General features: G+C 55.2%; 8 protein-coding genes across 8 annotated transcripts; 5 read left to right on the top strand and 3 right to left on the bottom strand.

Annotated features, from left to right (window-relative positions):
• Positions 1–2,968: 2,968 nt before the first annotated feature.
• Positions 2,969–4,286, top strand: J7T55_003590 (uncharacterized protein; the record flags this gene model as incomplete). Its single annotated transcript, XM_053143629.1, has 4 exons — positions 2,969–3,062; positions 3,126–3,609; positions 3,668–3,960; positions 4,087–4,286. The coding sequence occupies 4 exons, from the start codon at positions 2,969–2,971 to the stop codon at positions 4,284–4,286; spliced, it is 1,071 nt and encodes a 356-aa protein (XP_052993839.1).
• Positions 4,287–5,750: 1,464 nt separating this feature from the next.
• J7T55_003589 (uncharacterized protein) lies at positions 5,751–8,119 on the top strand (the record flags this gene model as incomplete). The annotated part of the gene is made up of 4 exons (XM_053143628.1): positions 5,751–6,045; positions 6,266–6,490; positions 6,540–6,677; positions 6,777–8,119. 4 exons carry the CDS (start codon positions 5,751–5,753, stop codon positions 8,117–8,119), a joined length of 2,001 nt encoding a protein of 666 aa, XP_052993838.1.
• Positions 8,120–8,708: 589 nt separating this feature from the next.
• On the top strand, positions 8,709–9,545 carry J7T55_003588 (uncharacterized protein; the record flags this gene model as incomplete). The annotated part of the gene is made up of 1 exon (XM_053143627.1): positions 8,709–9,545. The coding sequence occupies one exon, from the start codon at positions 8,709–8,711 to the stop codon at positions 9,543–9,545; it is 837 nt and encodes a 278-aa protein (XP_052993837.1).
• A 337-nt stretch (positions 9,546–9,882) lies between these two features.
• J7T55_003587 (uncharacterized protein) lies at positions 9,883–11,302 on the bottom strand (the record flags this gene model as incomplete). Its single annotated transcript, XM_053143626.1, has 2 exons — positions 9,883–11,004; positions 11,279–11,302. The coding sequence occupies 2 exons, from the start codon at positions 11,300–11,302 to the stop codon at positions 9,883–9,885; spliced, it is 1,146 nt and encodes a 381-aa protein (XP_052993836.1).
• Positions 11,303–12,214: 912 nt separating this feature from the next.
• Positions 12,215–12,497, top strand: J7T55_003586 (uncharacterized protein; the record flags this gene model as incomplete). The annotated part of the gene is made up of 2 exons (XM_053143625.1): positions 12,215–12,258; positions 12,338–12,497. 2 exons carry the CDS (start codon positions 12,215–12,217, stop codon positions 12,495–12,497), a joined length of 204 nt encoding a protein of 67 aa, XP_052993835.1.
• A 1,963-nt stretch (positions 12,498–14,460) lies between these two features.
• J7T55_003585 (uncharacterized protein) lies at positions 14,461–16,646 on the bottom strand (the record flags this gene model as incomplete). The annotated part of the gene is made up of 3 exons (XM_053143624.1): positions 14,461–15,059; positions 15,116–15,262; positions 15,419–16,646. 3 exons carry the CDS (start codon positions 16,644–16,646, stop codon positions 14,461–14,463), a joined length of 1,974 nt encoding a protein of 657 aa, XP_052993834.1.
• A 261-nt stretch (positions 16,647–16,907) lies between these two features.
• On the top strand, positions 16,908–17,403 carry J7T55_003584 (uncharacterized protein; the record flags this gene model as incomplete). Its single annotated transcript, XM_053143623.1, has 3 exons — positions 16,908–16,910; positions 16,969–17,013; positions 17,092–17,403. 3 exons carry the CDS (start codon positions 16,908–16,910, stop codon positions 17,401–17,403), a joined length of 360 nt encoding a protein of 119 aa, XP_052993833.1.
• Positions 17,404–17,643: 240 nt separating this feature from the next.
• On the bottom strand, positions 17,644–19,370 carry J7T55_003583 (uncharacterized protein; the record flags this gene model as incomplete). Its single annotated transcript, XM_053143621.1, has 2 exons — positions 17,644–18,612; positions 18,939–19,370. 2 exons carry the CDS (start codon positions 19,368–19,370, stop codon positions 17,644–17,646), a joined length of 1,401 nt encoding a protein of 466 aa, XP_052993832.1.
• Between the last annotated feature and the right edge of the window lie 71 nt (positions 19,371–19,441).

Below are 19,441 nucleotides of genomic sequence, written 5' to 3'. Positions count from 1 at the left end.
GTATAGACGAAATGAACACACAGTCTAAGTGGACGGGAGCTTGACGGAACAGGAAAATTGGATGGTGCTGGTAGGTCAGCTGTGCTATAGCCTCCTGCTCCTATCGCCTGTTCCTCCCGAGTACCGAGAGGGGCAGAGGGGGATCGCGCATGCGTATTCCACTCTGCCCGCGTGGACCCGTAGTCGTACCGCGTACGCCCCTTGTCGAAGCGCACATCACTTGGATGCCAAAGCGTCCTGCATGATTCATGGTCCAGTGTGGTGGTTGATAAAAAGCACCATCCTTCGCATCCGAGCTGGCATGCCGGTAGCCGCTCAGCACTGGTAAAATGCAACTGCAGTGTCCTCGAGCGGTGAGCGGGCCTCTCAGAGCCCCAGGCGTCTCGGAGGAGAGTCTTGGGGCTAAGGTGTGTTGGGAATGATCGTGTGTGTGTGAGTGTTCTGATAAGGACCGAGTCTACGGTCCGGGAGGAGGATGTTCTGCGTACGGTGTAGAGCGGCTGCTCGCCCGTCGCAATCGTAGCCCGAAAAGAGGGCGGGCCTGACTCACCTCCTTGGGTGATCCACGAACAAGGTTGTATCGCGAGTTCAAACGAGGGCAATCCTCCGCACTACGCAGTACTAGATCTCGGAGCCACCAGAGCGTGGGGAAGAAATACCAGAAAACCCTGGGTGTGCTATCGTCGCGTGCCACACTTGACAGGGTTTACTGGAGACTAATTGAACTTCAGGCGTTCATGAAGATGCGGGCTCGAGGCTCATTCCGGGGGAATAGAAGGCCGACGGGGCTGCCATGGTGGGTTATGGTGGGCTGCTTCCAAATAACGAGGAGGCCGCGGGACGGCGACAGTGCTCGTCGTCCAGGTCGTGGCTGGAGGGGACTGAGCCCAATTGATGTCCTTCCCAATGCGGGGAGGCGCCGAGGCTTGGACATATCGGCGGTGTCAGACGCGGATGTGATGGGCATGGCCGACATGCAGTATCGATGCGACAAGCCGTGAGCAAATAGGCGCGGCAGCAGTCGAGGGAGGGAGGGACAAGTTGGCGGGGCTGTCAATGATGGGCGGTTGACGGCATCTCGCAGACAACCCCTGGCTGGTCAGGCAGCCTGAGTGGTGGTCCGCTCGGCCGACAGCTGTCATGCACAATTTGTCTCTGTGTAACCGGGAGGAATACGGTAAGGCTTGCAGGTGGCAGATTGCCAGATGCACAGCACACAGATGGGGCCCGTATTATCCGTTATTTTCCCTGAGAGCTGAGAGCTACCACAACGGGCGGCCCGAGGATGATGATTGACGAATATGTCTGTTCCTGGACGTGGCTTAGTCTAGCTGGGACTTTAGTTTGAATGGTGCGTGTTCATCCCAATTTCGACCCTGGCGTATCCATGCATGACCTGGTTTGCGCCCAGCTAGAGCAGAAGCTAGACAGACTTCCCCCTTCTCCATCATGCTCTTATTCCTGTTCTTCACTTGCACTTGCACTTTTAGTAGCAACTGACAGCTCATCATCAGGCGCCGGTGCAGATGCAGATGCAGATGCAGATGCAGATTCAGATGCAACGGTGATCCGCCGCCTTCCCGCTTCAGATCCAATGGTCGAAAGTGGCTTCTGCCAAGTGACGACACACGAGAGCTGAGAAAGAAGGTTGAACTCTGACAGGTGCCTTGCACTTTATTAAGCTGTGGATGTAGCGCTCGGGTACGAAAGCTTGGGTGATCTCCGTTCGTCCCATCCGCCCCGCCTTGAGGTCCGATGGGAATTTGTTGAGTTTCCATGGGCTGCCGCGGGACTCAAATCGAGCCAGACCAGACTGACTACCAGGCCACACAGAAAGAAATAAACGCACGACGTTATCGCTGCGGGGCGTTGGTTGCTTAGTGCCGCGAGCACAGAGACCGAGAGAGCATGCATCCCCCGTACTTTTGGGCTTCAACTGCCGTGGGCCAGTCGCAGTGCTCCATTATCCTTGCACCTTGAACCTGGAACCTTGAGCAAAATCCATGCTCTCCACCCGTGGTCCTGGGTGTTGGTCGCGCTTGCACCATCGCACTGCACATGGTGACAGGGTTCCGCGCCGCCAAAACTTCTCCTTCCAGACGAACCAACAGGTACGGTCCTGGCTGGCCTGGGGAGCATTGCTGGCGGCTGCCATCGAGGCCGACGTTGACGTCGAGGTCACGGGGGCACGCAACCACAACGCGCACGCAATTCAATGTCTGTCTGCCTGTCGATCTTGCCCTGTCTGCTGCAAGGGATGGCAACCCATTCAGCCTGTTATTTCATTACTTCATGCACGCCAATGCTGATGGCTGGTTGCTGAGTGAAGCTGAGCTCATGCACTTGGGGTTGGATGCCGCACCGCGGTCCACAATAGGCCAGTCCTCGGCACCGTGTCGATCCGCAACACGCAGATTCATCCGTCACGCGACGATGATCCAGCAGATGGCCCAGTCCGCGATTGGGCACAAGCTCTGGGGAAACCAGATCGCCTGTCCAAGTGCCTCTGGTAGCCGAGTCATCCATCGCCATGCGCATCAGTAGTGCTACTCTTTCCCCATTGCCATCCCTGTCCCTGCGCCTTTTCCGCACCTTCTGCCCTCTTTGAGTTGGTTCGTGGCTTTCGTTGCTCATGGGCCCATGCATCTCCGAAGTGAAGACTTTGTCCGGATGTTGGGAGTGTGTGTGGGACACCACAACGCCGCATCGCGCCGGGGTCGGATCGCCAGGCACCACATCTTCCTCCGTGGCCTGGCCCCCAACAAGAATGGATCTCCAGCCCCCGCTCCTAGAGCTCACGAGGGCACAGGATCTCTATAAGAAGGAATGCCTAGCTTCCATGGTGCTCCTCGGGGTCTAGAGGCTCTGCTCGGTGTCGTGTTGTCTTGAGAGTACGAGTCCTGGCCGTCTTGACTCCTCGCCCGCAAGATCTTCATCAATTTCACTTTGTGCATACTTCTAAGGCAAGATGAGGATCTCCGTCGCGTCCTCTCTGTCATGCGCAGCCGCCTTGGCTGTGGCATCTCCTCTTGCTCCGGCAAGAGGTCTAGGACCTCGAGATGGTAAGTCGCGGTTGTCTATCACGTCTCCCATGGTGTCCTCGCCCTAACCCAGTCAAAATATAGACGCTTCCGCTTTGACGACAACGATATACGAGAACATGCAATATTACGCCGAGTACTCTGCGTCTACATATTGCAATAGCGACAATGCTGCCGGCACTCTGGTGACATGTACGGACGGGTGCCCGGAGGTCATGGCAAACGGCGCTACAGTCGTCGGTTCTCTCCCGAATACCACTATCTTTGGGATGGAGGGCTATGTCGCAGTCGACAGTGTCAGGAAGGAGGTTGTTGTCGCTTTCCGTGGCTCATCGGGACTGCGCAACTGGATAGCAGACCTCACCTTCGTTCAGACCTCATGCGACTACACAACTGGCTGTGCGGTTCACAGCGGGTTCAAGATTGCCTGGGAGTCAATCTCGGAATACACCTTGGCCTTTGTAAAGACCGCTATGGAGGCATACCCTGGCTACACACTCGTTGTCACAGGTCACTCCCTCGGGGGTGCGGTAGGCACGCTTGCGGCTATTGAGTTCAGGAACATGGGGTAAGTGACGAGTCAGATCCCGTGGCAAAACATATGGAATCTAATTATTCTTAAATAGCTACGCCTGTGATCTCTACACATATGGCTCGCCCCGAGTCGGTAACCTCGCACTTGTCAAGTTCGTCACCGACCAAGCTGGCGCCGAGTACCGGGCAACGCACTACGATGATCCCGTCCCTCGCCTGCCACCCATCTTGTTTGGCTACTTCCACACCAGTCCCGAATACTGGCTCGCCTCTGGGCCTGCCACTGATGTCGACTATACTATTGATGAAATCGACATCTGTCTGGGCTATGCAAACACGAATTGTAATGCAGGAACATTTGGCCTGGATGGCGACGCTCATTTGCGTAAGTGGCTACAGCCCGAGTGTGACTGTCTGGAGTCGTGATCCGTATCTCGGAACGACAGTATACAGGTCTCACTCTTATCAACCGGTCATCATATTGCACTCACTAATTGTCAAAATCCAACAGACTATTTCCAATATATGGGCTGCGACTCTGTGACCAGCAGCACAGACATGTCGATCAAGAAGAGAGACCTGGTCGCAACAAACCCCTTGTGGGCACGCGACGACGTTTCTGACGAGGAGCTGGAGCTGAGACTCAACAACTATACGACGCAGGATATCGCGTACAGTCAGCAATTGGCCGCTGATGACTCGACAAATTAATTTGGCCTAACCGTATATACAACTGGTGAAGAAGAGGCCTCTTGAATGCAGGTTTCGACCTCGTGTACATACCAAGGAGGCTTTAGTTTTGGGGGACCATGACTTATGACTTACGATGGTAGCATTTGCCATATTCAGGCACAAATGAAAAGATTCAGAAAATGTACTCAACTTCGAGGCTCAAGCTTGACTCGATCGCCTCAAATCGTTGAATCTCAAGGCTGAGCAAGTCCTCGAACTCGCCTCTCGACCTGGTCTGTAGATCGACTGGCTTGAGCGGTGGGCTTGACTTAGATACGGCCCTTCTGAGATTTTCTCAGATCAGAACCCGCTCGCCTCCCATTGTCTGACCGTGCTTCTCGTCCTTCTGATAATTCGCCCCGAAGTCGAATTTGCTTTTTGGGTAAGGACATGCTTCTCTGTCCTTGTTATCCCTTGATTCGTTCTCAAACCTTTCTTTTTGGTTAGCTTGTGCTCGATGACAATGGACGACAGCTACATTCTGTCTTCGAGTATTCTTGAGCATCACGAACACACGGCAGAGTCGGCATGATTTTGCTCTCAATACTATTGAACCGGTTAACTACCTTGTCAAGGACAGCTCGGTGAGACAGAACTGTATCTACATGCTGCCAAGGCTCATCTCGGTGGCCCCTCATGCTACTTAAGTTAAGCGTCACTTGGCATCAAGTGGCGCTCGAAACATTTCCTGTTGGCTCTCGCATCCAAAAGATGATCAAAGCCAATCACAGCTCGCACTGGTATCACGTTCCTCACTCAAGACACCGTCGAGCAAGTCTTCTTCCCTGTGGCGGCCATCGACGAGAAACCGCTGTGCCTGCACCGCTGCCCGCCTGCCTGGTGGAGGATAGCCCTGGATACAAGACGCCGCGCAGGAAGCTGTCCCCAGCCCCAAGCAAACACTAGCGAGGACCAACTGAGCTGATAGACTAGGGGAATGAGAGAAGGATCACTCGGCTTCTTGTACATTCGTCGATGTCACATCTCGTGCTCCATGCGCCAATTATCGCGTCGTCGAAATTCGCCGCGAGGGGCGACACGTGCCTCGAGAAACATCGATGATTCCTGAGGTTGCATTTGTCCCCGCGTAGGGCTCCCATGCTCTCGGGTATGTGCCAACGGGGCGTTCCCAGATTGAACATCCAGCCTCGCCCAATGACGGCATGGGCTGTCCACCTTCATCACCGGTTCCAGCGAGCTTATTCGTCTGGCAGAGGGCTGATCCCGGCCTCGGGGCAGAACATGGGATGGGAAATGGAGTGAGACGTGCAGAGGTGCATATGCAGCCATGAACTCGGATCGACGGCTTGGTTCCTGTCGCTCATGTATAAAGGGAGGGACCTTCGGTTCCTGGTGCAGGATGAGGTACGCCTGGTGTCTACACCCTCTCTGCCTTGGGCCGCCGCAGACAATCAGACGCACAGCTCCAGCGCACCAGTCAGGATGAGGGCAAACCTTAAGCTGCTCGCCATCGCGGCAGCTTCATTCTCGGCAGTCGTTGCGCAGCACTTCCAACGTCTGGGCACGTGCCCAACGCTCGGCTGCATCCTGCCCCCAGACCAGCAGGACTTCCTCCCGGGCCAGGAATTCGATATCCGTTTCGAGGTCCATGCCCCAGTCAACGGCTCTGAGGCCAATGGAGGTGAACCGGACAAGGACTTCACCGTAACCATAGCCAAGGGGTCCAACGGCACCGCGACGAGTATTGCGGAGTTCTTCGATCTTGAGGAACCGGAGGGTTCGTATTCCCCCTTGCTTGTTTTCCCAGACTCAGTTTTGTCTCAGCGAATCTTCGAAGCACTACGAGTCGTATCATGAGTATAGTTGGTCTTTGCATGTCATGCAATATCCAGAGCTATGCATGAAGATTGATCGGACTAATGCGGTAGCCCTGACGCTGCTCGCATACGCTGAGCAGATATTCCAATAGAAGTAGTTCCTAACTAACAAGTAGATAGTCGAGACTTGGACCTTCTCATGGTACGAAGATCTCTTCGCCCAAGATGCAGGTAACAAGACGGTTGTGAATGTCGCTTCGAAGATATATCGTCGGATCGCGCTGTACGAGCCTGGGGAGTACACCGTGACGTTGAACTACTATGACGGCGAGCAGACGGAGGCAAAATGGCTTGTGAGACCACTAGCCGAGGAAAAGCGGGCGAAGAACGTGATCTTCTTCATTGGTGAGTGTCTCGAGCGTAGTTCCTTCTACAGCTACTGATGTGCTTGAAGGTGATGGCATGACTACGAATATGATCACTGCTGCTCGCCTGCTGGGTCACAAGTCTATCAATGGCAGGTACCAGACTACGATGCAGCTGGACAAGTTCCCTGTGCTGGGACATCAAATGACGCACTCCATTGACAGCTGTAAGTATATGTCTACCCACGTTGCCCTATTGAGTCCCTGAGAAATCCTCCTGGATACTGGCATGTTGTGATCCATGGCAAGAAGCTAACATAAAGAAGACATCACGGACTCGGCCAACTCCGCCTCAGCATTGTACTCGGGCCACAAGAGCACCGTGAACGCTATGGGTGTCTACGCGGACTCTTCGCCGGATGCATTTGACGACCCAAAGGTCGAGACCATCGTCGAGCTTTTGCGCCGCATACAGGGCTCTGCTTGGGGTGCTGTATCCACGGCGTTCCTCGCAGACGCCACACCTACCGCACTGACAGCGCACACCCGCTCACGGGGTCTGTACGGCCCGCTGATCGACCAGGCTCTGAACGGCGTGTCCAACTATTCCTGGACACACGCTGGTGCTCCTGATGTCTACTTTGGCGGCGGTGCGGAGCAGTTCTTGCCCGGGTCTGGCTCGTACCAAGGCAAGGATTATTACGCCGAATTTGCTGCGCAGGACTACAGCATATCTCTCAACAAGACCTCCCTCCTCCAAGCCTCCAACAGCTCAAAAGCTCTCGGCGTCTTCTGCAGGTCTAACTTTCCTGTTTGGCTTGACCGCAACGTGTTCCCAGAGGTACTGAAGACGTTCACCAACGACCCTGCCGGCAACAAGTCTGCCGCGCTTGATCTGCCTGGCCTCAAGGACATGACTCTCAAGGCTATCGACATCCTGAATGAGCGTGGTGGTGACAAGGGTTTCTTCCTGATGTCGGAGGCCGCCTCGATCGACAAGCAGATGCACTCGCTGGACTACGACCGCGCACTGGGCGACTTACTTGAGCTCGACGACACTGTCCGGGCTACTGTAGAGCACCTCAAGGCGCTGGACATCCTTGAGGACACCCTAATAGTCGTGTCGTCGGACCACGGCCACGGGTTCGATGTTTTCGGCAGCGCGGATACCAAGTACATGGCTTCCAAGGAGACGGACCGCGAGAAGCGCGACGCCATCGGCGTGTACCAGAACTCTGGTCTGTCACAGTACACAGTGGAGGTCGAGGGCGTCGGGTACAACACCGGCCCGAACTTCCCTGTGAACTGGGACCCCCGGTACGTGATCGCCTCTGGCTTCGGTGCGAACCCCGACCACAGGGAGACGTACCGCGTCAATGACAAGAAGCCGAGGACCCCCGCGACCAACATCTCGGGTTTCGATAGCGACGACTACTTCGTCAACCCGACGGACAACGTGGGCGGGTTCATCGTCAACGGCACCCTGCCTACAAGTGAGTCCCAGGGCGTGCACTCGCTCACTGATGTGGCTGTGTTCGCCATGGGGCCGTGCCAGGAGTTGTTTGGGGGCGTGTACAGCGCGATTGATATCTTCTACAATATGGCTGAGTGTTTGGGCCTGGCGCAGTCCACGAACGTGACGGCTGGATATGATTCGTATGAGAGATAGGGGCATTAGACAGATGGTTTGGTCTAGCAAGCTATAAACTGGCAGCAGCCACGAATAGTACATAGTAATGTCAACTAATAATGTCGACTTTGCGTAAATGTTCACGAGTGGCGAGACATCGCCCACGGTCTATTGATCTATCACTTAGGTCGGTATCGAGATAGACGCGATGCCATATGCTTCATCATTCCAGGAAATAAAATGTATATCCTCACCAACTGATAGCGCTGTGTTCCATTTCGCTGGGAGTACACCATGTACTACCATTTTCGGATTAGCGGCACCCGGTCTCACAGGGGTTCAGCCTTTCCCGGCGCACTAAACAAAACAGCTTAACCTTGCAGCTCAGAGCTTACACTGTAAATTTGACTCTCACTCTCGTTCCACCAGGGGGCCACCGTCTAGCAGGACAGCTTCGTGTCCAGGACAGACCTGAAAATACGAGGCAGCCCCTTACTGTCAACTCAAAACCTCCTGAGGACAAGGTTTGTCTGGGCAAAAGAAGCACCAGGATTGGCTTTGCTTCGGGCTTCACCTGGTCGGGTTACACGTTGTGCAACGATCCAGCAGTCAGCCTCCGGAGACAACCATGTCCGAAGAACTCACTGACGAAATCGAGGCCATTAACTCCATCTATGGCGACGGGAGCCTGGTCCAGGCCGGGGAAGACTCGGACATATACATCCTGAGCCTCCCGGATGAATCGGTCTCGCTGAGACTGCAGTTCCCGGCAGACTATCCCGCCGCGCCCTGCATCCCTATCAGCACCAACAGCTCCGGGGGCAAACGCGGCGTGGGCGCCCGTGACCTCGAGCTCTTCCGCAGCGCGCTGGGCAACATCTTCCAGCCGGGCCAGGTCTGTCTCTTCGACGCCGTCGAGGAGCTGAAGAGGCTGCAGGAGGAGGCCGGGGTGGACAATGACCCCTCATCGGACCATGAGGAGCCAGGCGACGACCACACGCACGCGACCTTCACTCCCAAGGCGGTCGATGATCTCGGACCTCCGCCGCCGTGGGTCCTGTCGGAGCCTGTGGTGGAGCTGAAGTCAGTCTTCATCGCCCGGTGCGCCGCGGTCACGTCTCCCGACCAAGCCGCCCAGTACGTCGAGCACCTCCTGGCAAGCGACAAGCGGGTGCGGACCGCAACGCACAACATCACTGCGTGGAGAATCCGTGGGCCCAATGGAACCTCTTTCCAGGACTGTGATGACGACGGCGAGACAGCGGCGGGCGGGCGGCTGCTACACCTCATGCAGCTAATGGACCTCTGGGATCACATGGTCGTCGTCACTCGCTGGTACGGCGGCCAGAAGCTCGGGCCTAGGAGGTTCGCGCTCATCAACGCCGCTGCCAGGGATGCCTTTGTCAGGGCTGGCATCGTGAATGAGCCATCAACGGCTGCTAAGAAGAAGGGGCATGGCAAGTGATATGATGTATTGTCAGCTCCGTCGCCTAGACGAGCTAAATGCATGTATTCGACGATCAACGCTCCATATTTTTTCGATTCCAGGTAGTCAGCGGAGGGCTCGACCTGTCCCAGCGCCGCCTGCAAAGATCCCACTGATTTTGCGACAGGGTATCTATGGAACCCCCCCGAGATGACATCCCTTACCATACAGAACGCCATCGCATGCGAACAAGCCAAAATAATGTAAAGAAATTCCCGGACATATAACATCACAGACTCTTCTGGCACCAAGGCTCGATGCTTCAGCAGACCTCCCCTTGCTCATGCAGATTCCGGTATTTTTTTCCCCGACGATCTCAGGCATCCTTCGGCAGTAAGGGACTCAGAACCTCCAATGCACGCTCTGCATGCTCGCTAGATAGCATCACGGCGCCCGTCTTGGCCGTGGAGAGATATGATAGCTCGGTATTTTCCATACGCATCTCTTCGACAAGCTTCCCTGCAACGCCTGCCACAATCCCGGTCGCCTCAAATGGGAGGTCGACCAAATCAAGCAAAATCGGAGTCAAATCGGAGTCAGTCGGGCCTATCAACGAATCGCCAAAGGTCCCCAGCAAGCATCTGTCGATGAGGAGGGACGGCTCGTCTTCTTCTGCCAGCGTTACCGACAAGAAGCGAGGCTGGCTGACCAAGGCCGCGATCAGACTGGTGTAGAACTTGGTGTCAACCTTGTCCACCCACGAGCTCTTGCGATGGTTCCCATTCCCCGCGTACGATCTCGAAGACCTGGAGTAGCTATCATGCTGGGAAACATCCCTCCCAGAGCAGTGAATCAGGCGCAGGTCGGGCTCTATACGAGCAACGACATTGTGCTTCTTCAACAGCTTGAAAGTACGCATTTGCAGCTCCGCGACATTAGACGGCGGGGGCGTGGATGGTGGATTGTCACTCTCCTGGCTGAGGCCCCGAGTGTGTGACACAGGCGACACAAAGGAGGAAGTGCTGTCCTCTGAGCACTCGAAGCCCTGCTCGAACAAGGCCTGGACCACGTTCTGGCGAGACCTACTGGGGACTATAAGGAAGTCCGAGTAGTAGGTCGTGATGAAGAAAATGGAAATTCCGGCGAGCGCGAGAGGCGAAGTCAAATCCACAATTCGACTCCCGGCGTCCGCTCCCGGAGCAGACACCCGCAGCACGCAGTAGGTTTCGGCAGATATCGATACGGTTTTGGCCAAGTTTTTAGGTAATTGCTTGATAACAGGCTCGAAGACGGTCCTGGACCAGGTTTCATTACAGACTATTGAACACTCGATAGGTGTCACGCTGATGTTGAGGAAGCCATGCTCCTGAGCCAAGGTCAAGTTCCCGAGCCCGTCCTCAACGGTGGCACATGTCGAGGGGAGAAGGAGACGGAGGATAGGCTGGAGGAATTGCGAGTAGAGGCCCAGAGGAATGTGTATAAGGCTTAGTGTTTGCTCCTGCGCAACCACGGTCAGTCAGTCAGTTCTGAGTTTCTCTCACTTGATCCATTGGAACCGCCGAGTTGAAGTTCACCATGGGCTCTGGGACCAACCGCACGCCCAGCCAGCCCGATGGACGGCCCCGCAATCGGCCGGGGTCATTTCGGCGTCGCGTCCGGAGTAAAGTCGCTTGGAAGTGACTCACGACGGGGCAATTGCGGGAGATCGGCCGCAAAAAAGAGCACAAAGAAGAGAAAGGCATTATTGGGTTGGCAGGAAGTTTTGGACTCACTAGAAGTTTTATTTCAGCGTTCATGATGGGCGACGGGCAATTCTGCACGTAATGTGTCGCCGGTCATTCTTCGCAGATGCACTCAAGGGCCCCTGTTCGGACCCCACTGATAGCAGCAGGACCCTTAATGTCAGGGCCCCGGCACAGAATCGCAGTGGTGTGTGAGATCGACAAAGAAGAACCCAATCTCTGAGCCGATGTATGGGCGAGCAGAATTTCGTGCTGCGCGATGCGGCGGCCGGGTTTGTCTGGGTTTTCGGAGTGCTGCAAGAGAATTGCAGGATGTCTTTTGCACCGATGAGCGTTGATTTGGTCGGTTATCAGAGTAGCATGTGGTATGCCGGGGCTGATCGGAGGGAGGACGGAGAAAAAGTTGTAGACGAAAAGACGAGCAGAGCCGAGTCGAGTCACGCACGCAGCGACAAGGATGCCGGATGACGACGGAGAGTCTAGACTACCTACTCATCCAAGGATTCTTTTTGGGGCCTGAATGCCAGCAGCCGCTGAGTAGGGACCTGAATGGATCTGGGTATGACAAGACAAAAGAGGAACAAAGAGGAGCTGGCGGCGAGGAGAGATAGAAAGCACAGTCTCTGCTGCTATTATCAGTCCGGCCGGCGACTCTGGGCGGGGCGCTGTCGTTGACCTAGACTAGGCGAGAAGTAAGGGCCGCTAGCCCTGTAACCCGTCGTAACCTGTCGTGCATGTAATGTAATGTAATGTAATGTATGTAATGTACGGTAGCTCGGTAACTCACTCTGGGTCTGGGAGAGCAGGACGAGGCGAGAGACGAACGCAGCTCTTTACCTGCAATGGCGACAAACATACATTGGGCTGCAGCGGAATGGGCTGGTTCGCCGTGGCAGCGGGCGACATGCGCAATCTATATCGCGCCTCGTGAGTGGTGAGGCGAGCTGCTGTGACGCTGGCGCCGCGATGAAGGGGCCCCTCGACGAGGAGGAGCGTTTCCGCATACCAAGGTAGTGCAGCAGGCGCAACGGAGGCAGGCAACTATAGCCAAGTGCAGGCAAGCCGAAGCACCAGGCTAGAGGCTTTCAGGTCCGTCTTGCATGATCTCCTCATGCAGGTGGGCACAATTGGCGTGGGGGCTGTAGTTGGCATAGACTTGGACTTGGACATGGACATGGACATGGACATGGACATGGACTTGAAGACATTCGAACAGTCGACAATCAAGGTTGAGCGCGCTCGAGCTTGATTACTGTTAAACCTAAGCCCGGGCCTGAGCCGCCTCCCTGGGTTTGCCGCCCACGCTCCAATGGCAGGCCCCCCAGTCACCCCATCCCAGGGAGAGTGATGTGATATAGCTAGACTATGTAATGTGGATTGGGTTCTTCTTGACATGTGGTTCATAGGCGAGCTCTAACAAGCTCAATGCAAGTCGAACCCAATTCGGACGAGGGGTGCAAGGACAATGATAGCTACTGTATCAGACTTCAATAGCAACGCGCTTCCTCCCAACAAGTCCAATATGCCAGGCCCAGAGTCTCAATCCATATGCAGGCACAAATTGTCCGCGAAGCAACAGACTGCGAACTCTGCGTGTGTCTGGTGTCACCCAAGCACGTCGGAGCCCATGCTCCCTGGGCCCCTTGCCCGGAGCCCTGCTTCCTCTTGCCTTTCCCCCCTCCTCCATCGCCGTCTCATGAAGCCAGAGACGCACCCCGCAATCTGGGCGTCAGACTGCGACATCGAACGTGCTCCCGTACTATGTCTGTGCAACCCCACGCCTGCCCCCCATGCACCTCTGCAGCAACCAGACACCACACCCACTTCCAACACCACCACCCACCACCACGCCTTAAATCGATGCCATAAGGCGCGAAGGAGCATCTGCCTGCCCGACCACCAACACCAACACACCTCCGCCAGCACCCTCCTGCTCTCAACGTCTAGGCCATCCTTCCCACTACCGCCCGAAAGGGCTGCTCCGCCTTCGTGGCTGTCGAGGTAAATTGCCAAATCAGGGCAGCGAGTGTGAGCTCGGTCCTCTGGGCCTTCGTGAGCCGCCCAGCCAGCCAGGCCCGCCAGGCCAGCCACCTCATGCTGTGTGACGGACGATCCGAGCCTGCCGACGTCGTCAGGTCGTCTACCTGGCGTGGTAGGGTGCACTATAGCAACACACACACACATACACACACACACACACGTGTAGTTACGCCCCTTTCGTTCGGGACGGCCGACAGAGATCGATCACATTTCTTGCGGATAGCCTCGGCCGGATTGGGCACGCGATGGCTCGAAACTTACTCATTTGCTTTGCTGGCCGTGGCTGCTACTCCATGGCTGGCGGTCACGTATCCCAGCCCGCGGTGAGGTGGCTTTGCATGATTGGAGTGAAATGAGCCATATACGATGCTCTGTAGACGTGGTAGCAAAGTCTTGTACCTGTAGTTTTCCAGAATTGGATATCACAGCCTGAAGGAATCACGCCACAATTGAATTGGAAAAAACATGACCTTGTGTTGGATATATCTGGTGGTGTCACAAGGCAAGATTTCTGTCCAGCTCATCGTCACAGGAGCATCACCCATCATCACCATCACCATCATCATCGCATCAGATTTTAAGTCGTGATGGTGGTGCACCCGTGATCGAAGATTACCGCTCTAGGGCTGATTCCCTCCCACTTACCGGGCTCACTGTACCTTGCGGAAACCCTGCGGTGTTGCCCCCGTCTTGTCGAGCCCCCCTGCCTGGGGGGGCTATATGTCCTCTTCCCAAGCTCACCCGTCCCGCGTGGGCTCTCGCACGAATTTGGGTTGCATGGCGGTACCAAACAAGACAGCCGCAGAAACCCCTGGATTGACACCCCCAATCCTGCGCCCTGCTGCATGACATCAGGCGGCACAATGCGTGCCTCTCACCTGCAGCTGCGATTTTGCTGCAGGGCGTGCCCTCTCCTGCTCCCCGCCCTCTGGCCCTGACGCGCACCGCAGTCTGCAACGGCGCGGCATGCCGAGGATACCCACATCCCTGCCCTGGGGAGGACAAAACAGGTATACCGGGCTCGCCGGGGGGTGATAAGCCCGGGGGAATGAGACCGGGTCCCTGGCTCGTCGGCTCCAAGCAGCCGCCCTTTGCCTGCCCTCAGGGCGGACTATGAGGCGCCGTATATCGTGCCGCAGAATACCCGAGTCATCCTTCCATCCATCAATCAATCAGCTGTCCACGGCCGCCTCCTTCCTCTTGATACCAACCACCACCAGGTTCCGCGGGCTCTCCTTGTAGTCAAACACCGACTCCACCCAGCAGTCCTGGACGACGTCGCCGTGCTCCTTGAGGAAGAGCCAGCGGTCCGTCACAATCAGCGACTCGACGACCGCGGCGCTGAAGGCCATCATGGTCCAGATGCTGCTGAGCTCCCGCTTGCGCGGCGCGTAGGCCCTCGCGTAGGCGTCGATCTCCTCGTCCGTCATGTCGCCCATCTTGTCGTGGATCACCTTGCTGTACTTTTCGTTGGTGTCCTCGTTAGCGGCCAGCTTCTTGATCGCCCCGCGCACGTAGGCATGGAACGACTTGAAACAGCTCTTCCCCAGGGACCCGATGATGACGGGGTTGGTGCTCATGTTGAACGGGCTCTCTTTGCCGTTCTCTTTGCCCTCATCGCCCTCGCCCTCACCGCTGTCTACTCTATCGTGATACACCTTAGATATGACGCCCCTGTCCAAGAATATCTTCTGTAGGACTGCCCGGTAGAAATGCCTCGTGAAAAAGGAGTCGGACTCAACTTCTGTCCAATTGTATGGTGCTTGACATGCTGCACAACAAAAAAATTAGTGATGTTCACTCAAGTAATTTTCAGCGTATCGAAACCCTCAATGCTGCCTTGGTCCCAGAGAAGGTTATCCCAGAGGAGGTTATCCCAGAGGAGGTTATCCCAGAGGAGGTTATCCCAGAGGAGGTTATCCCAGAAGAGATTATCCCAGAAGAGGTTATCCCAGAAGAGGTTATCCCAGAAGACTCAAAGAAAGTCATGCCAGAGGGAATTTGCACCTGTGCTTCTGCTGAGCCATACGAGCAAGTCGTGTCGAAGGCGTGCTCTCAGTATCAAATGGCCAATATCTGCTAAACGCGCAAGGGGAAAAGAGGTTTACAAAAATATGAAAAAATCCATACCCATCATGCGAGCTGTGATGTTCAATCGGATGCCGCGATCGTTGTGACACGACACCCGTTTGCTCATAGGGAAGCCTTGAGGGTCGTACTTCTCTGATTCTCGGACCACCCGTCCATTGAGGGCCTGTAGGCTGGGTCGCATGTAGGGCAGTTTGTACGTAGGAGGGCCCAACTTCTCCGTAAGCAGGTTGTAGCAACATCCCACGATCGCGACTGCCTTGATGCTGGGGTTCAGGATCATGGAGCGGATTCCAAAATGCGAGAGATTGCCGCAGGAATGGATTGATATTGCCATCAGAGAAAGCTCCCTGCGCTTCTCCTCCGGGACGTCGGCATCGTGGATCTTGTTCAGCACGTCGGACAGGTCTCCAGTCTCCAATCGTCCTGTGACGTACTTGATAAGGCCCCTTCCCTCCTCGGGGCGGTAGATAGCCTCCAGCTCTCTCCTTGGCCTGAGCTCGACCGCCGCGATTTGTTCAGCCGTGTGCTTCTCTGCCGTCCTTCTCGTGCCCTTCTCGTCCAGCTCACCGGCGTCCTTTTTGCTGTCTACCAGGCTTTGCCAGATTTTCTTGTTCCTCAGCACCTTCTCCGTCTCTGCGATGCCCGCAAGGACGTCCAGCTCCCTGGCCCCGGCTTGATTGTGCTCGTGCCTCTCGACCGCAACGATGTCCTTACTGTACGGGGCAGAAGCCAGCGTCCGCCCAAGATAGTTCTGGCCGCTGCCAAAATCGATGAAGTGAGTCATCTCCGTCCCTGTCAGCTGGGCGATGTCCGCCGCCAGGCGGTCCACATAGTCTGCGAAGTTGGTCACCTCGTGTTTCTTCTTCACATTCATACCCACGGCCACTTGCCGAGGTATGACGGGCAACCTGGGCTTCACCGGTGTAAACGAGCGTATAAGTGAGAGCCTCCGTACGTCCTTGACGTACTGGCGCAGGGATTCCGGCGCTTCAGGCCATGAGCGCTCCGTTGCTGGAGCATCCGGATCATCTCTCAGGAGAAAGTCTAGAAGTGCCATGGGATCGCACTCCATGAGAAATTGCTGCCAGTCCGGCTCGAGAACCCATTGGAACAATCCTGGCTCATTGGTAAAGAAATCCAGGATGTGCACTCCTCCACAGAGTATTTGAAATAGGTCGCATGTTGAAGCGAAGTCCAGCAGTGAGCTCACATAGTCCTCTGCAGAGCTGAACTCGTCAGATATGGGCAATGGCTTGCTTGGTGGCATAATGTGATGCCTTGAGATGGCTTATTTCTCTCTCAAGTCTAAAAATTCACCAGGCTCAATAAGTCTGAAATTCTGGCGAGCCTTGTAGTTCGAAAAATTGATGGACTTGCATCCATTCTAGGGTTAGGGTGTGACTGTCAAGCTTAGTATGGCGACGCCCGAGAAGCGCATCCGCATGTCGCAACCACGCGCCGCCCACGTTGCCACGAAGCCCTTCAATGATTCTCTTGCCCCGGTAACTCGAGGGCGAACTGTGTCAAGATGGTGCGTTCCCATCCCCCCAGCTGTACCCATGAACAGGAGCAAATGCTGACTCTTCTAGGTCTTCATCCTCGGCGTCAACTTTGGCGAGAAAAAGCTCGTCAAGGTACGTGCCAGCCATCCAGCCTTTCCGACGCCCATCTCGTCCGTCGCAACAGCAATAACTGACGTGCGTCAACATTAGAAAGCCCTAGAATCCTTCTATGCCCTCGGTCCATTAACGGCCGACCGGATAATGGCCAAATATTCCATCTTCCCACGGCAGAGACTAGAGGCCCTGTCGCCGAAAACCGTGCTTGCGCTCACGGCGGAGCTGTCGACAATGACGATCGAGAATGACGCAAGGAAAATCGTGCAGGAGAACATCAGGCGGTTAAAAGATATGGGCGCGTACAGGGGAAGGAGACACGCAATGGGTCTGCCAGTGCGTGGACAGAGGGCAAGAAACCAAAACATGACGTCGGCGAAGCTCAACAGAATGGAGAGAAAGGGCTGATCGGGTCATGCGAGCCAACGGGGCAGTCAATGCAAATATTCAGTCGGAGCCCACTACGATACGGGTTATCTTGTACTGATGCGGATTTCACAACCGCTGTCGATTCGGAACAAAAATGGCCTGCTATACAGGATGGCCAGGTACAACACAACTGTACATTACAGCCATACATCTACACAAATGAACACAAATCTCGCCGAACCATGTTTATCTTCACTAATCCGGTCCAGTCCGCCAAGTCTATAGAGCTCCCAAGAAATCCGAGGTGGATTCGAACTTCAACGCCGGCAGCTCATCTTCCAAAGCTGGTTCGCCTTTGGCCTGCAACCCGAGCGCAACATCATCGATAGCTTTCCAGACACGCAGGATGTTACCTCCGACCACTTTGGTTGCATCCTCATCACTGACGCCCTGCCTTAGCAGCTCGGCCACGAGGTCTGGATACTTGGAAACATCGTCCAAGCCCTGTGGGGTGTTTGGTATGCCATCAAAATCGCTGCCGAAGCCAACATGGTCGAAGCCGATCAGGTTTCCAATGTAAATCACATGCTTTGCAACATGAGCCAATGTCGAGTTGGGCGGGTAAAATTCCGGCAGGCCGTTCTCATTATCGCTCTCGACGCAGGAGACAAAGTCCGGGGAGAAGTTGACCATTACGATGCTGTTACGCTCCTTGACCAGCTGGAGCACGTCATCATGAACATTTCGCGGGTGAGGGCATATGCTGTACGCCGAGGAGTGGCTGTAAATGACAGGAGCCTTGCTCCCTTCCCAGCCGTCCTTGCCGCCGCCGAGCACATGACGCTGTGTCTCGGCAGAGGTGTGACTGAGGTCCACGATCATGCCCATGCGGTTCATCTCGTGGATGAGGAGTTTCCCGTCTTCGGAGACACCTCCCCAGTATGACGGGGCCTTTCGCGTAGGGTTAGACCACAGTGCTGCATCGGCGTACTTATTTCCACAGTTATGTGTCAGCGTGGCGTAACGGACGCCCAGCTCGTAGAAACGACGCAAGTTTGCGGCCGAGTTACCGATCTGGTGCAGACCCTCTACACCGAGTGGAGAGATCAGCTGGCCCTTCTTGAAAGCGGCCAGGGCAGTCGTGCTGTTCACTTTGGGAGAGAACTGAGTTGGGTACAACTCCTGCAGTCGTGTCACAAGATCAATCTGATTGATAGTGGCCTGCACAATGGGAGCATAAATCTCATCCTATTTGAAACTCTGTTAGCAATCTCTTTCGAAACCCAATGCCACCAGCACGTGCAGCTATACAGCACGTCTCCTTTCTTTCATGAGGACTCATCTTTCCACACGTATCAATGCTGAAAAGACAATGTCCTCCTTAATTCCTCCCGGGATAGCTGTAGCTAGCTTAAGGCGGATGCAGAAGCTCTTCAAAAAATATCAACTCCAAGACGCGTATATCTCGTTGGCTGAATATAATGATTGTTGACTTAGACGCGTCCGAGGGAGTAATTTGGCAGTTGAAGACAAAGAATTTCAATGAGATAATTCAAAGAAAAGGAAATTCTCACACTATAGTCGGTCATGTTGCTTGGGCATCCCCAATAAACACTCCAAAAGGCACCACCGTTCATGCCCTCTCGGAGCCGAACCAAGTCGACGTGACCGGGCGTCTTGCCGGCCTCAAAAGCTTCCTGGAAGCTTTCATTATTGATGTGGTTGCCGTAGAGGTACCGGAGCAAGATGGGCAGGTCGTTATGGCCGTCGATCAACGGAGTGAAGGAGAGGATGTCCTTGACCCGTCCCTCAATGGTGAGCGCCTTGTGAGGAATCGTGCTTGAGACAGCATGATAGCAGTAATGAGGCAATCTGAACAGCGTGCTGAGGCCGGCCACAGCCAGGAAACAAGCCAAAAGCCGTGTTCGCATGCCTGAAGATCGTCGAGTATCATCTCGCTTATCCAAAGCCAGCTCGTAGGGCTGGTGCTTCTCGTGGGGATGCATGACGGCGGGTGGGCGGCTGGGGGACCCCCGGACAGTAACGGCTACTCTATTGTTGGGTACGGATCTTGCAG

The sequence above is a fragment of the Diaporthe amygdali genome, assembly GCF_026229845.1.
Source record: "Diaporthe amygdali strain CAA958 chromosome Unknown NODE_14_length_1008325_cov_65_372321, whole genome shotgun sequence".
NCBI lineage: Eukaryota > Fungi > Ascomycota > Sordariomycetes > Diaporthales > Diaporthaceae > Diaporthe > Diaporthe amygdali.
This window is presented reverse-complemented; position numbering and strand designations above follow the sequence as displayed.